The sequence below is a fragment of the Diadema antillarum genome, unplaced genomic scaffold, assembly GCF_040938485.1.
Source record: "Diadema antillarum isolate AM-2024a unplaced genomic scaffold, OU_Dant_1.0 seq00001016_RagTag, whole genome shotgun sequence".
Classification (NCBI taxonomy): Eukaryota; Metazoa; Echinodermata; class Echinoidea; order Diadematoida; family Diadematidae; genus Diadema; species Diadema antillarum.
In genome coordinates, this window is record NW_027271851.1 from 214755 (window position 1) to 228467 (window position 13713).

Genomic DNA, 13713 nt, shown 5'->3' on the forward strand with positions numbered 1-13713 from the left:
CAGTAAACAATAAAAATCATGATCCACCATGATTCGCGAGGAAAATGTATACTCTTGCCTCTAAAATATACGAAATGATTAATAATATACAGAAATTCTGCCTACCTCGTATATAACTGTAAAAACTCAAACAGCGGTGGCCTTATTTGATTTCCTTCACCAGAGCTTGTAATAAGTAATGATAAGTCATAAATAAATAAACAATGAATAATAATCATTAAATCATTATTTTGTGCATACTCGTACAGAAGGGAATTTACTTTACAAGGCCCTTTTGGCTTTATTCAAGTTCTCTTTTTCATTTTCACAGATATATGTTAATGATTGATTATCTTTTTTGCATACCGTATTGTAAAATGCAATGGTACTATTGTATTGTTTAATCAGAAAATGAGATGAATAAACGAATTGAATTGAATTGAATTGAATTGAATTGAATTGAATTGAATTGAATTGAATTGAAATGAATTAAATTGAATTTAATTGCATTGCACTGAATTGAATTGCTCTGTCCTTCACAAGGTGTTGACAATGCCGTGCCAGTGCGCCCTGCCGGTGCACAGCGCAATCTCTATTTTGATCGTATGCAACATTGAGGACTATCAGTATCTTCGAACTACTCTAGTTTGTAGATTTTTTCTGAGCAAGTTTTACTTATTGGGACAAGAATTATCAAGTTATAAGCTCTGAAAATGCAACAACGCTTTCATTGGTCATAAGCAAACAATATAAACGGGACAAAATGAAATCATCGAATTGACTCTTTATTCAATAGAAAGAATAAAAACTTATAAAAAATGATTATACCTATACTTAGCATATTTCAATGAAAGTAAAAATCACGCCAAACCTTGTTTTTAGGTTATGCTGGGAACTTAAATCATATAAACGTAAATTGTAAAAATGTAAAATTGAAAGAGAAAAACAGAAAACAATTTGAGAATCATTTCTTATTCTTAACAAAGAAAACCACTCAAATTATAGGAAAAGACATGCACAAATTCAGAAATATCGATGTGTTGAACTTCATCATCTACCGATACTTACAATGCATGCTGCATTAAAATCTAGACATTTTTTTTTATTCACCAAGGATTAAATCCTTAATGATATCTCTTGTGTCTATTGTAATGATCATTATGGGAAAAGCCACATTGACAAAAATAGATCTTTATCCTGATCAGGTATCGATTTTGTGTTAATCATTGATAGAATTGGTTTGATTGGGTATATTAATGTCAATTTCACTCAAGAAAAAGAGACGAAAATCTGCACATGGAAACTGCATATTGTACTGATGATGATATCAAATTCAATTGTAACATGCAGTCCTAAAACGTATAGAATCTGTTTGAAAGGACAAGTTCACCTTCATATTATGCATCAAATTACCATTTCGTTAACGAAATGATCATTTCATCGACGGAATGACTGTTTACGAAATAGTCATTTCGTCGACGAAATGACTATTTCTTCTCATTCAGCGGTGGCGGGGCACTGAAACTTCAAATTATTCACAACTTTTGAATTCTTCCATTTTCCTCAAAAGTTCACGGATGTGTTCTGTTAATATCACTGCACTATGTATACGAAGATGAACTTGTCTTTTAAGTACACAACATTGCGCGTTGGACATTGTACATTGTATATGCGAAAACTTGTACCCTACATGCATGATTATGATCATTAAGACACTTTTATATAATTTATCTGTGCGAACTGCTGTAAAGATAGATATAGTATTATTATCATAACAATGCAGTATAATAATTAATTTTAAGTACATTATAGAATGGAGCACAGTAGAGTAAGTGCCATCTGTATAGAAGCTATTAAAGTTGTGTTTGTCTATTCGTGTTTATATTAGGCAACTGTGCACTGCAATTACAATAATTATATTTGTATAGCGCTCTTATAAAGTAACTATAAGTTGCTTCGTCACACCACTATATACTGGGCATAATCACATACACTTTATCGCGAATACTTAATAAAATATAATTTAATTTTCTTTAAAAATTGTATATACTCAAAACAATTTCAAGTTTAAAAACCAGAAGCAACTTCTCAAAATTTATACAAAGCCCTCCGTTTCTCTTCCCCCTCTCGGTCGCTCCGTTCTCTCCCAAATATCTTCCATGTTTTGCCCCACCCCCATCATTAAAATGGAACGACGCCCCCTGGTGGGGATGATTGCTTTAATTGACTTTAATCAAGAAATTGAGAAACGCAGTAGCTACGAGGAAATATCTACTACATTATTATACACAGAAATGGGTATCCATGATTTTATTACAATTTCATTGATTTCGTTTGCGCATTATGCAGGGCGGCGCTACTATTTTGAAAGTGAAGGGTGGGGGGGGGGGGGGAGGGGTGTCAAAATCGTCTCTCAAGCAAAAAGAAAAACAAAAGAAAAGAGAAACAAAAACAAAAAAGTCTTCATAATTTTGAGGTACGATTTTCTGCCGAAAGTCGGCTGACAAGCAAAAATTATATAAACAAAAACAACAACAAAAAGTCTTCATATTTTTTGTACAAAAGAAAAGTGGGGGGGGGGGGGGGGGGCGCAACCCCCACAAAGCCCCCCTCCACACACACACACACACACACACACACACACACGGTTGCGCCGGTCTGGTTATGGGCTTGTAATCGTGATTGTATGTGATGGTGTCTATCGCCGATCATCCCCCGTCACTCATCGGTACGGATTTACGCCGGTGTTATAACACCATTGCCAAAACACATAAACTGTACCAAAGAGAATGTCATCAAAAAGAATATCGTCAGTAGAGTAAACACTATAAAAAAACAGTGACAGTCACGTGATGGCAATTCAACCATCAGAAAATCGACATTATGCACGACGCACTCTATATAAGATAAACGCTTGTGCGTGTGGATGTGTATGTGTATATAATTCATGTAATGTAATAGTATCTTTCACTCTCATCTCATACACTTTAAGCAATCGAATAATCAAAGTTACATGCTGATGGTATGTTATCAACCGCCTCCTGTAGTTGTCGCTCCTCTGCAGTAAACTCTGCTGTACCGCAATGAACACCCGCCCCAGTGTGTTGACGACGATTGCTTGAAAAGATTGCTACTATATCCGGAAAGGATTTCATCTGGTTTTCTAACGAGTTGACACTCTATCATTGCAAACTCTGTAAAGCCCCATAACTGCAGCATATGACGGAACGTATAGACTATAGCGGTAAGTTATGTTCTCAATCATACATTTCTAAGGCCTAAATATATTTTTGCACATAATTATATTGGGTACTAGAATCTCTAATTCTCTTTAGAGGATACTTCTATCTTAATTATTTGACTCGAGATTACACGTGGCATAATATATGTTACATTTTCTATATCAGTGCGCTAAAAACCAGTCATATCTTTTCAAGTTTACGTATTAGGAACAAAAAATCAATCCGTATGCGGTTGAAATCAACGTAAACTCCAGTGATGGATCCAGGAGGGGCGCACCTGACTCGGGCCCCCTTTATATTTTGTTGAAAAAATAAAAATAAAAACGATGGGGGGGGGGGGGGCGGGGCGCGTGCGCGTGCGCCCCCCTTTACGGAATACCTGGATCCGACTCCTTTCTTCTTCTTTCTTTTTTCAGCCAGTCGATTTTTTTTTCTCCCCAGACTGCAAAATCTTTCTTGAGTATAGTTCATGTATGAACTCAGAAGTAGCCATGTCACGTAGGTGATTTAAACTTTTGTCCTCATTACAAATACGTCAATGACCGGGACAAATGATAGTATATGGTAACGTACAGTAATATTCGTGATCATGTTGATACAGACTTTTATACGCACGCACAGACATTGTCCAAGGAAGCGTCTTCATTGCGGGTATATGCACTGGGGGAAAGCCGAATAACGAGGAAATCTTCCTGGCATAACCGGCGACAATGACAGCACCCACGATCACCATGGATGTGGACATGGACGAATACTGGTCGAATGAGACCGTGATCGTCGGGCCGCCAGCCCACATAGTGGCGATGAAACTCGCGAACAAGATCGTGCTCAGTGTCATCATGCTCTTCATCATGCTTGCTATGGGGTGCACTATCACAGTCAAAGACGTCAAGGACGCGGTGAGCTTACGCATGAATCTTTCCCACCCCCACCCCTATTTACTTCTCTTTGCAGTTGACTCAAAGAGGAGAAAGTTTATCATTAAACTCATTTTTCATAATTTCCGTCAGACTGTGTCGTAGCTGTAATGATTAAGCGATATCGATATTCTTTCATCGTCATCCCCCACCCCCGCATTGGGACGCTCATTGCAGTTGCCAGGTAATGACTGAACTGATTACTAGTATAATCATGGTCATCTTTTATAAATGAATTAGACCATATTCTGAGGTTATAATAGTGATAGTATCATCCAATTTGCAGAAGTAGTGTTTGTGGTCTATATCACCGTGTCATTATCCAATTTGCAGAGTAATTACACTATTCTGTCTTTATGGATCACAGTCATCTTGTGACGTACAGAGTCTTCATTTAATATGTCATATCACTCTATCTTCCAAAGCCTCAAATATCATGAAATCAAATAGTGAGAATTGATATACAATTTCATCAAATTTGTATACTATTATAATACTTTATGACAAATGAAAGAGTTCAAGAAACAGTCGCAACAGGGTTGACAATGTATATCTCTCATTGTCTTTAACGCACAATCATGACGCAAGCCTTCATTGAAATAAAACGTGAAATATTATAACAATTATACCAAATACATATTTTGTATTCCTATCATTATTGTATTAAAAGCCCAATTCCAGCAACCCAATTGTAGGAAATACACTAGAAAAAACAGTAAACAATTTTTTTCCATGGTGAGGTTACCTCAAACGCTATAGTGGACGTCAGTTGACCGTGTCAAATGCATAACAATTATCAAGATTTCACAGTCTGTACATCCAACATTGTTTTCCCAGGATATGAACTAACCAGCATGCAGTTGAGGTATTACAATGATGAATGATGATTGAAGGGGTCGGTGCAATATAGTGCTAACCCACGCAATAGTCATTTTGAGATAATCGCTGTTGAATCTTTGGAAAGTCCATACATTGTACACTAATAAAACATGAATGCATGCTTTTTTTACCATCTTATTGGTTGAATTCAAATATGATATTTTCACGGAGGTTAGAGTGAAGGATAAGGATTATGAAAATGCATGTAACTCAATTTTGACAAAAGTTCAATTTTAACAAAAGTGTGGGTTAGCACTATATTGCACCGACCCCTTCAATTATGAGCAAGGCATATGGCTACTCTAGTGGACAAACAATAATCTTCTGTCCCCCCGGACAAAGCACAAATAAGTATTAGGATATCAAGGAAATTCAAGATAAACGAATGAATAGGCACAGATTATGTGGAGATAACCTCTTTCATCGCATTGCGGCGTATTTCATGGTCATAATCCACTCCCATAAAATAGGACTAGTTTATTACGACCTTTGCATTTGCCACGTGAGTTCAAAAACTGAACGAAAAAGGAGAAACTAGATAATCTATGCTTTTCGAAGGCAAGAGGGAAGAAGCAGATTAAGAAAGAATTCAAGTCAATTCAAATCAAATTCTATTTCCAATACCACAAGGGTTTTTTTTTTCCAGATACAGTGTACAACAATACAACAAATCAATGTAATACAAAATATGTTATCATATACATACGATCCCGGAAAAGAAAATGACCAATATTATACAGTACGTGAAAGTTGTTGTTTTTTTTCTTTCAGAATCATGTGTTATTGGAAAAGAGAGGCTCATTCGCATAAGGATGAATGCATGACTAAAATCATGCGTTTGCAATAATTAGAGGTTTTGACGTTTTGATGCGGATGTTGTCTCTGTGGTTAGTTGCTAGATTTTAACGTAATGACATGCAAATTAAGTAAAGAGGGTATTCTTACCATATAATCATATAGATTTGCAGGCGCGTGCCAATCTTGGGTATACACACGTTTATATCTTATGGTGTAAAAGATTTTTGGATAACAGAAAATGGTGGGTTGGAATTAACAAAAGCGAACTGCAATGAGTATAATTAATGAACTATCATATTGACCATAGAAACGCCTGCTGCACATGCACAAGAATGCATGATTGGGTGCTTAAGGAAGCAGAACAATTTAAAAGAAGAAGACATGCATAAATTCTACACAGGTAAACTTTTCAAGCAAGTGGTATTGTAATGGAATGACACTAGAATAGTTATGTGAGCCTCCTTGTGGGCCTACGTCATCATCCTTGGTCAGTGTATTATGTTTTTCGGTTTGTCAGAGTATTGATTTATCCAATCAAGTAACACAATAAATTTCACAAGTCTTTACATGACGCTATTGATTTATTGTCTACAATGATGTGAAATTATGTAGATAGTCTGGAATGCCCCTTTGTTATTCGTTATACATTGCAGTACGTGTATAAGGCGAGTACTCTATTACTGTACCAGTCGCAGGTGAAGTTGATGTAACACGTGAGACATCAGCTAGCGTTCGATAAGAACATATAGATCAATTAATAACTATCACTGACTATACAAGGCTGCACTTTAACCATTTTACTCTTTCTGTTCTTTTTTTTTTCTTATGCGTTTTATTGGTGTAAATAGTGGCGCTACGACAGCTGGCAGTATTACATTTATTTATTTATTTATTTATTTATTTATCTATTTGTTTATTTATTCATTTTATTTATTCATTTATATATCTGTTTATCTATTTTTTTCTTTCTTTCTATCTCTATTTATTGATTTGTTCATTCATTCATCTATCTGTATTCATTCATGAAATTGTTTATCTATTCATTTGTTTATCTATTTATCTACCTATAATTATATCTATCTATCTATCTACCTATCTATCTATCTATCTATCTATCTATCTATCTATCTATCTATCTATCTATCTATTTCATCTTATTCATTCTTGTAATTTGCAGGGGATGGGAAGATCCAGGGGCAACGAGTGCTCGGAATAAGGAGATATTTTTGTTGTGTTGAGTTTGTATGTTTTTCAAGAAACTAAATCTACAGTTTTAGAGGCAAAAGTATGAGGGTAGCGGGTATCCCTCCATATACACCCCCCCCCCTTCCCAAACCGACATTACTGATGCTGTTATCATCGTCATCATCATAATCAATATGGCCTGTACTAAAATCTCTAACGATATAATCTGAGCCACTACAAACAACTACATCCCCTAACAACTTTTTTTTAATGTGAATATTCCACATCTGTATCGTATCCAGCTGCGTTTTCCAAAGAGTGTGCTGATCGGAACGATGTGCCAGTTCGTACTCATGCCGCTAACGGGATTCTGCCTCGCTCTGGCCCTGTCGCTCCCGGCGCACTATGCCATCGGGGTGCTGGTGATATCTTGCTGCCCAGGAGGAACCATTTCCAACCTCTTCACCTTCTGGGCCAATGGCGACGTCTGTCTCAGGTGCTGTAGTGATCCCTAACTCCTTCTGTGCCAGATACTTTGGACGCGTCTACAAGTCTATATGAGGTCTTCTGTGCCAATTCAAACCACACAAAGAGTTAACGTGTTGCATGCCAAAAGGAGAGCATGGCATAAAGCAAAAATGAACGCATGCCATGCAATACATAAATTTCATTGTGAAATGTATCTGATAAAGGCGTATAAATGCCCATCACAAGTGAATCGTATACATGGCAACTCCAAGAATTGTCGGAATTTCTGCTATTTGCAAAGTTTGCGCAGGATATCTAACCTCATTATCATGATTATGATGGACCGCTAAGTGAGCAAACAACGTGGTTAACCTCTACAAAGTTTCGGCATCCATCGATCAATACTGGAAACTAACCTTCGGAAACTTTGCTTTCATAATTCAGGTTGTTTAACTACGTAAAGTTTTTTTTTTCTTGAATAAGAATTTAATGAATTAAAAGTTGTCCATAGCCGTCTACTGTTTACATTATATGATGGAGAGTATTGACCGAGTAGTGATGTTGTCAATATATTTTTCCTTCCCCTCCGCATCCTCCTCTACCAACGGAAGCTGTATGTTAAGTTCACCGCCCTATTTTCAACTTCCTGATCGCACCCTCCTTTCTTCTCCACCTCATTCTTGGTATATTGTAATATCGTTAGAGTAATCAATCAGCATAGTCACCAGTGTCATTATATTAACCATCCTCACTCCCATCAATATGCAGTATAATGACAATAAACATCATCGGCGAGGGTGAATGAAAATATATCGCTAGTGATTCTCTCCATCACAATGTAACAACCCCAACAGTATCTGCATGACGACCATCTCCACCGTGGTTGCCATAGGGATGATGCCCTTCAACCTCTTCATCTACAGTCGAGTGTGGACCGACGACAGGGCCATCATCCCATTCGTGAGCATCTTCACCTCGCTCGTCTGCATCCTGATTCCGGTTGCCATAGGGATGCTCATCCGGTGGAAGAGGGAGAAGTGGACCAAACTGATCACGAGAGTAGGCATAATCACAGGGTTGGTAGCTGTCGTAGTGATAAGGATAGTTTTCTTTCTTCTAGCTCGAAACAGGCCTGCCGAAAAGTTATGATAGGAGAAATTATCGATTTGGAAAGGTAATTTTGAAACTACTCTCATAGCGATTTTTCATTTATTCATTTATCTATTTTTACTTACTGTTTGTAAGCACACTGATATGTTCCCCAGTTACCTTATTCTTACAGCAACGTATGTGGCCTACGTCTCAAAAACTACACTGTAATATCAATCACTCAGATATAATACTGGGTGTTACAAAAGTCATTTCCCACATTTGATCCTTAATAGTTCGAAAACTATCAGATAATACTGTCATTGATAATCATATGAGTAATAAATGAATAGTGATGTACAATTTATTTGGAGGTGATTTGAATATGAAAGCATAAATCAGTTTGATTAAATCTATGATTAATTTTAAAATTAAGTTCGAGAATTTGGTCAAATTTTAATAGAAACCACGTAATGTGAGCGTGTGCTTACAATAATCCTGAACAATGGACGTGAATACCACCTTTTTAGAGCTCTGCTGACTATAGGCTTTTGTAGAGGCCGCAGAAATGCCGTTAGTGCTTACAGCGCACTAATAGTACCGATAGCGATGTTTTGGCCGCACAGAAACGTAATGTTAGTCGAATTCACTAACAGCGCTGTTAGCTTAACATTTCAAGACCGCTAAGAAACTAACAGCAGTGGTAATTAATAACTCACTAACAGTGTCAAGGGCACCGATAGTGACAATGTTATTTTTTTTGCGTGCCCTGAAACTTATCTCCCTTTTTATGTTAAGGAGACCTACTTCGAAATAGACCTAGATGTCTTAACCTATAAAATGTGAATAATGAATAGAACACTCCATAATTATGTCTAGTATGTCTGTTATTAAGAAATATATCCCCATTTCGCAGAGTCATGTATACGTTGAAACCTTAAGAAAGAAAGAAACAGAGGCAGCTAGAGAGAGAGAGAGAGAGAGAGAGAGAGTTAGTTGGGGGGGGGGGGGAGGGACAGAAGAATCTATAAAAACGACAGTCGACATGACAATCTACTGTGTAGGCCTATGTAGCTTCTCCTGCTTGTTATAGTTGTATATGGGACAAAACCAGAACCTGTACTTTTGACCCTTCTCTATCACCCATCGTCTGCTATTTACCAATTCCTTATTGCATTACAGAAAATATACTCATCTATTTATAGTTTCGTACTCCTTTTCTTATGACACCGCACATAAAGATACAAAAACAAATCAAAAACAAAACAAGAACGTCTGTTCATCATTATTGTGATTGGTGAGATACAATAATTATTAACCCGTCCAAACGTTTGTGCGCAAGCACTCTGCGTGATGCTCCGGTGTTACGTGCGACGTGTGCGTGATAATTATGACTATATCTATATTGTGTAATATGTATTCATGGCATGTAGGTCTACATTTTTGTATTGTGTACGTGTATTACAGCACCTTTGCTCGTGTACTTAATACATTTTACGGTCTTTTCCATCTTTATATTGTTTACATATTTTGTGTTGAACTTTGCGGGGCGTTATTTTACAGCTTCCTAGGCTATCCTATATGACATTGCATTTCTTTTTTAAACTCTAGCCAAGCACTGAATTTACAGGACGGAATTACTCCAGGCAGTTAAATTATTTGTACTGTGTTAAACGAAGGAGGTATATTAAGTTGTCTCCTTGGCTAAACAGTGACAAGTACATACTCACCATCATCCTCTGTAAGCAGGCGCATATCATTCCGCCGCTGTTATGTAAATATGAACATTATTTTCTGCGTATTCTGAATAGACTTGAGACCCTCTGTATACGAATGTAGGCTATAAATTTAGAGTAAATATTGAAAAATTGACAGAATATTCAAGCCGTATTTCAATGCAACATGATGTGTCAAAGTCGAATGTGAACAAGAAACAATATTAGAATAGCAGTATGATGGTATAATCATGCAGTGTGATAGTAACTTAATCATAGCAGAAGGAAATTGTTACTCAGCATGGAAATCATAGGTCACCATGACAGTTGATAGAAACTGAATGGAGATCGCATCACACAGGAGAGCGCGCCGGAACATTTTTTTTTTTTTTTTTTTGGGGGGGGGGGGGGGGGGGAGGGGAGGGGCAAAATCTCGACGGGGGCACATTATGTGACGATGTGAGATCCTCGGCGAAGGAGCGAAGCCACCGAGAGGGGGAGGAAGGGGGGGGGGGAGGGTGCTGGAGGGGAGATACCCCCCTCCCACGTTAGGGACTTTTTGTAAAAACACAGTATAAAAGTCCCGTTTATAGATCATTTAAAACAAATTTCTCGGGAATTAAACATAGTGAAAAAAAAAATCACTGCGAAGGACTATGATTTTAACTTACGGGGGCACATTAATTTATATGACGGTGTGAGATCCTCTGCGAGGGAACGAAGCGACCGGGTAGAGGGAGGGTGTGGGAGGGGAATACTCTCTCTCATGGTAGGGCCTTTTTGTAAAAACAGGGTATAAAAGTCGCGTTTATAGAGCATTTAAAAACAAATATCTAGGGAATTAAACATAGTTTATAAAAATTACTGCGAAGGACTACGATCACAACTTATGAAAACTTCATTTTACAAAATAGGGCCTACGGGCAGAGCGAGCGAGAGCTTCGGAATGTATATAGACTTTCACGTCTGATCAACTAAATTTTGTATTACAATGTATGCTATTATCAACTCAAAATAGCAGAAGTCACATTTGTAATGCAATATCCTTTCAGAAACATTTATTCATGCACATTCATACGCGAGCGACAGCTCAGCATCATCGTAAATTTTCGTTTCTCACGAACGCGTACGTACACTGATAGCTGCTTCTAACGATAATCCTTTATTAATGAGCCGAAACTGTTCGAAATGTTCATCAGGTTCATGATAAAGTCACTGAAATGTTACTAATTCACCATCTTGGGATTGGTCATTACCTCTTAAGATTTTTTGTTTTTTTAATGCGGATGAGCTGCTGGGTGCATTGCGTGCATAGGCCAGGTCAGCGCCAGGCATGCATTGGTGAGCCACTCTCACTTTGCCATTCGGTTTTAGTCTGAAATGTATATTCATAGCTTAAAAAAAAACCACGAACAAACAAATGAACAAACAAACTAAAACACAACCCATACAACACCTACTTAGTCCAGACGCTATTAACACCACAAGATGTGTGAACTTAGAAGGTTTCGGACCTCAACGTCTTAGAGCACTTTACTATTTTGTCACACACACACACGCGCACACGCACGCACACATGCACACACACACACACACACACACACACGCACACACATGCACACCCACACACACACACACACACACACACACACACACACACACACGCACACACACACACACACACACACACACACATAATACTGATCGCATTGTTCGAGCAATGAAAAATATTCATACATTGCTCGAAAGCTTAGAAGAAAAGGAAAAATGAAAGGGTTTATTGCAGGTATGTTTCAGGGGGCACACTCGTCGAAGGACGCGAGGCTACCATCTATACACTAAATGTACATATGAGTGTAAGTGCCCAGGGCGAAAATTTTGCATTTTTCAGTTGTGAAATTGGCAACTTTTAGACAAGAAAAGTGCCTTTATTGTTCATTTTGGTCTTTGAATAATTGATTAATTATTTGTTAGAGGAGGCACATGGGGGGGGGGGGGGCAAAAATTTTATTGGGGAGGAGGCAAGTGCCCCCCCCCCCCCCCACTTCCGGCGCCCTTGCACACAGGCAATCTGTAAATGAAAAAGGGTGATCAAAAGGTAAGATAAAAGCAAGGCATCGGGGCAGCTTGGGAAAAAATCGACAATTTTTAAAGAAAGTTAAGACCATACGGAAGATTTAACTGAAGATTAGAGGCAACTTATTGTGAATGAGGACGAGAAGGCGAGAATTAAAGGCGACTCTGTAGTCTTCTACGACCGCATTCAGTGCTTTGTTCAGGATGGATGAAAAGGCAACTATGATTATATTAGGACTCACGAGAAGGCGCAATCTGCAGGTTCGTGCGGAAGGTGAAAAAGGCGCAAGGCGCCTTCTAAAAGTCCAAAACACCGAGAAAGCGATTTATCAAAACTCTCTTCTCTTGTGTCGCTATTCAGTTTATGACTGTTTCTATTATTTGCTTTTGTTTTTGGTTAGTGTTTTTTTCAAAGACAGACATGAATGTGCTATAACCATACCAATGGCATGTGGCCCAGTGCCCACTTCAACCACACGTCAATGTCAGTCATTATCCTTTTTGATCATTCAACACAAGCTTAGTATAAAGATATGCATGATTTATATGATTCTATATATATGTATATATATATATATATGTATATATATATATATATATGTATATATATATATATATATATATATATGCATATATATATATATACACACAGACGGTATGCGTTTCTAAGAACTGATGATGATGATGATGATGATGATGATTATCCTCGTCATTATTGTTATCATCATCATTATCATATTAGCAGGAATATGATATAATTTTGGCAGGCTCTCCAATACGCATAATTAGTCCGTGAAGAAAGAGAGTAGAAATTGCTTGATATTACTATTGATTCATCACAATCCATGACACTGAAATTATTGGCCGATACATGAAAAGCTGTATTATTTTATTCTCTGAATATATGTAAATCAGACTGGAAGTATTTTCGGGATGCTGGGTATCGCACTATCCATCACCCTCACTGCCCTCGTCAACCCGTCCACGTACCGCGTGGTCTGGCGTGTCTGGATCTGCTTAGTCTTCATGCCTGTCGTGGGCGCCACATTCGGCTTCGCGCTTGCCACGCTGCTCCGCCGGCCGACATCCCACTGCCGGACCATCGCCTTCGAGACGGGCGTCCAGAACGTGTCCCTGGCCATGACGCTGATCCTCCTCACGTTCGGGGACACGCAGTTTATGTACAACGTGCTCATCTTCCCGTCCCTCTACGGACCTTGCACGCTCGTCCAGGGCTTCGTCGCCATGTTCATCTTCAGACTTTTCCCCGGTCGACGTCGCGAGCGAGAGCAGGACAGAGAATACCAAGGAAAGAGCGAAGAAAGTTTCGGTCTGCAGAAAACCTTGAAAGAGACAAGAGTTTAA

At 38.2% G+C, this 13713-nt stretch overlaps 1 protein-coding gene across 1 annotated transcript; it reads left to right on the forward strand.

Moving 5' to 3' along the window:
- The first annotated feature begins 3931 nt into the window (after window positions 1-3931).
- On the forward strand, window positions 3932-13713 carry LOC139742713 (ileal sodium/bile acid cotransporter-like). The gene is made up of 4 exons (XM_071653240.1): window positions 3932-4120; window positions 7303-7496; window positions 8323-8527; window positions 13264-13713. Exons 1-4 carry the CDS (start codon window positions 3932-3934, stop codon window positions 13711-13713), a joined length of 1038 nt encoding a protein of 345 aa, XP_071509341.1.

What these genes read in the sequence shown, in the direction of transcription:
- LOC139742713 (XM_071653240.1), top strand. Translation starts at nt 3,932, where the DNA reads ATGACAGCACCCACGATCACCATGGATGTGGACATGGACGAATACTGG. An exon ending in AATGGCGACGTCTGTCTCAG is followed by an intron (nt 7,497 to 8,322) that starts GTGCTGTAGTGA and finishes CAACCCCAACAG; the next exon opens with TATCTGCATGACGACCATCT. An exon ending in GGACCAAACTGATCACGAGA is followed by an intron (nt 8,528 to 13,263) that starts GTAGGCATAATC and finishes TATGTAAATCAG; the next exon opens with ACTGGAAGTATTTTCGGGAT.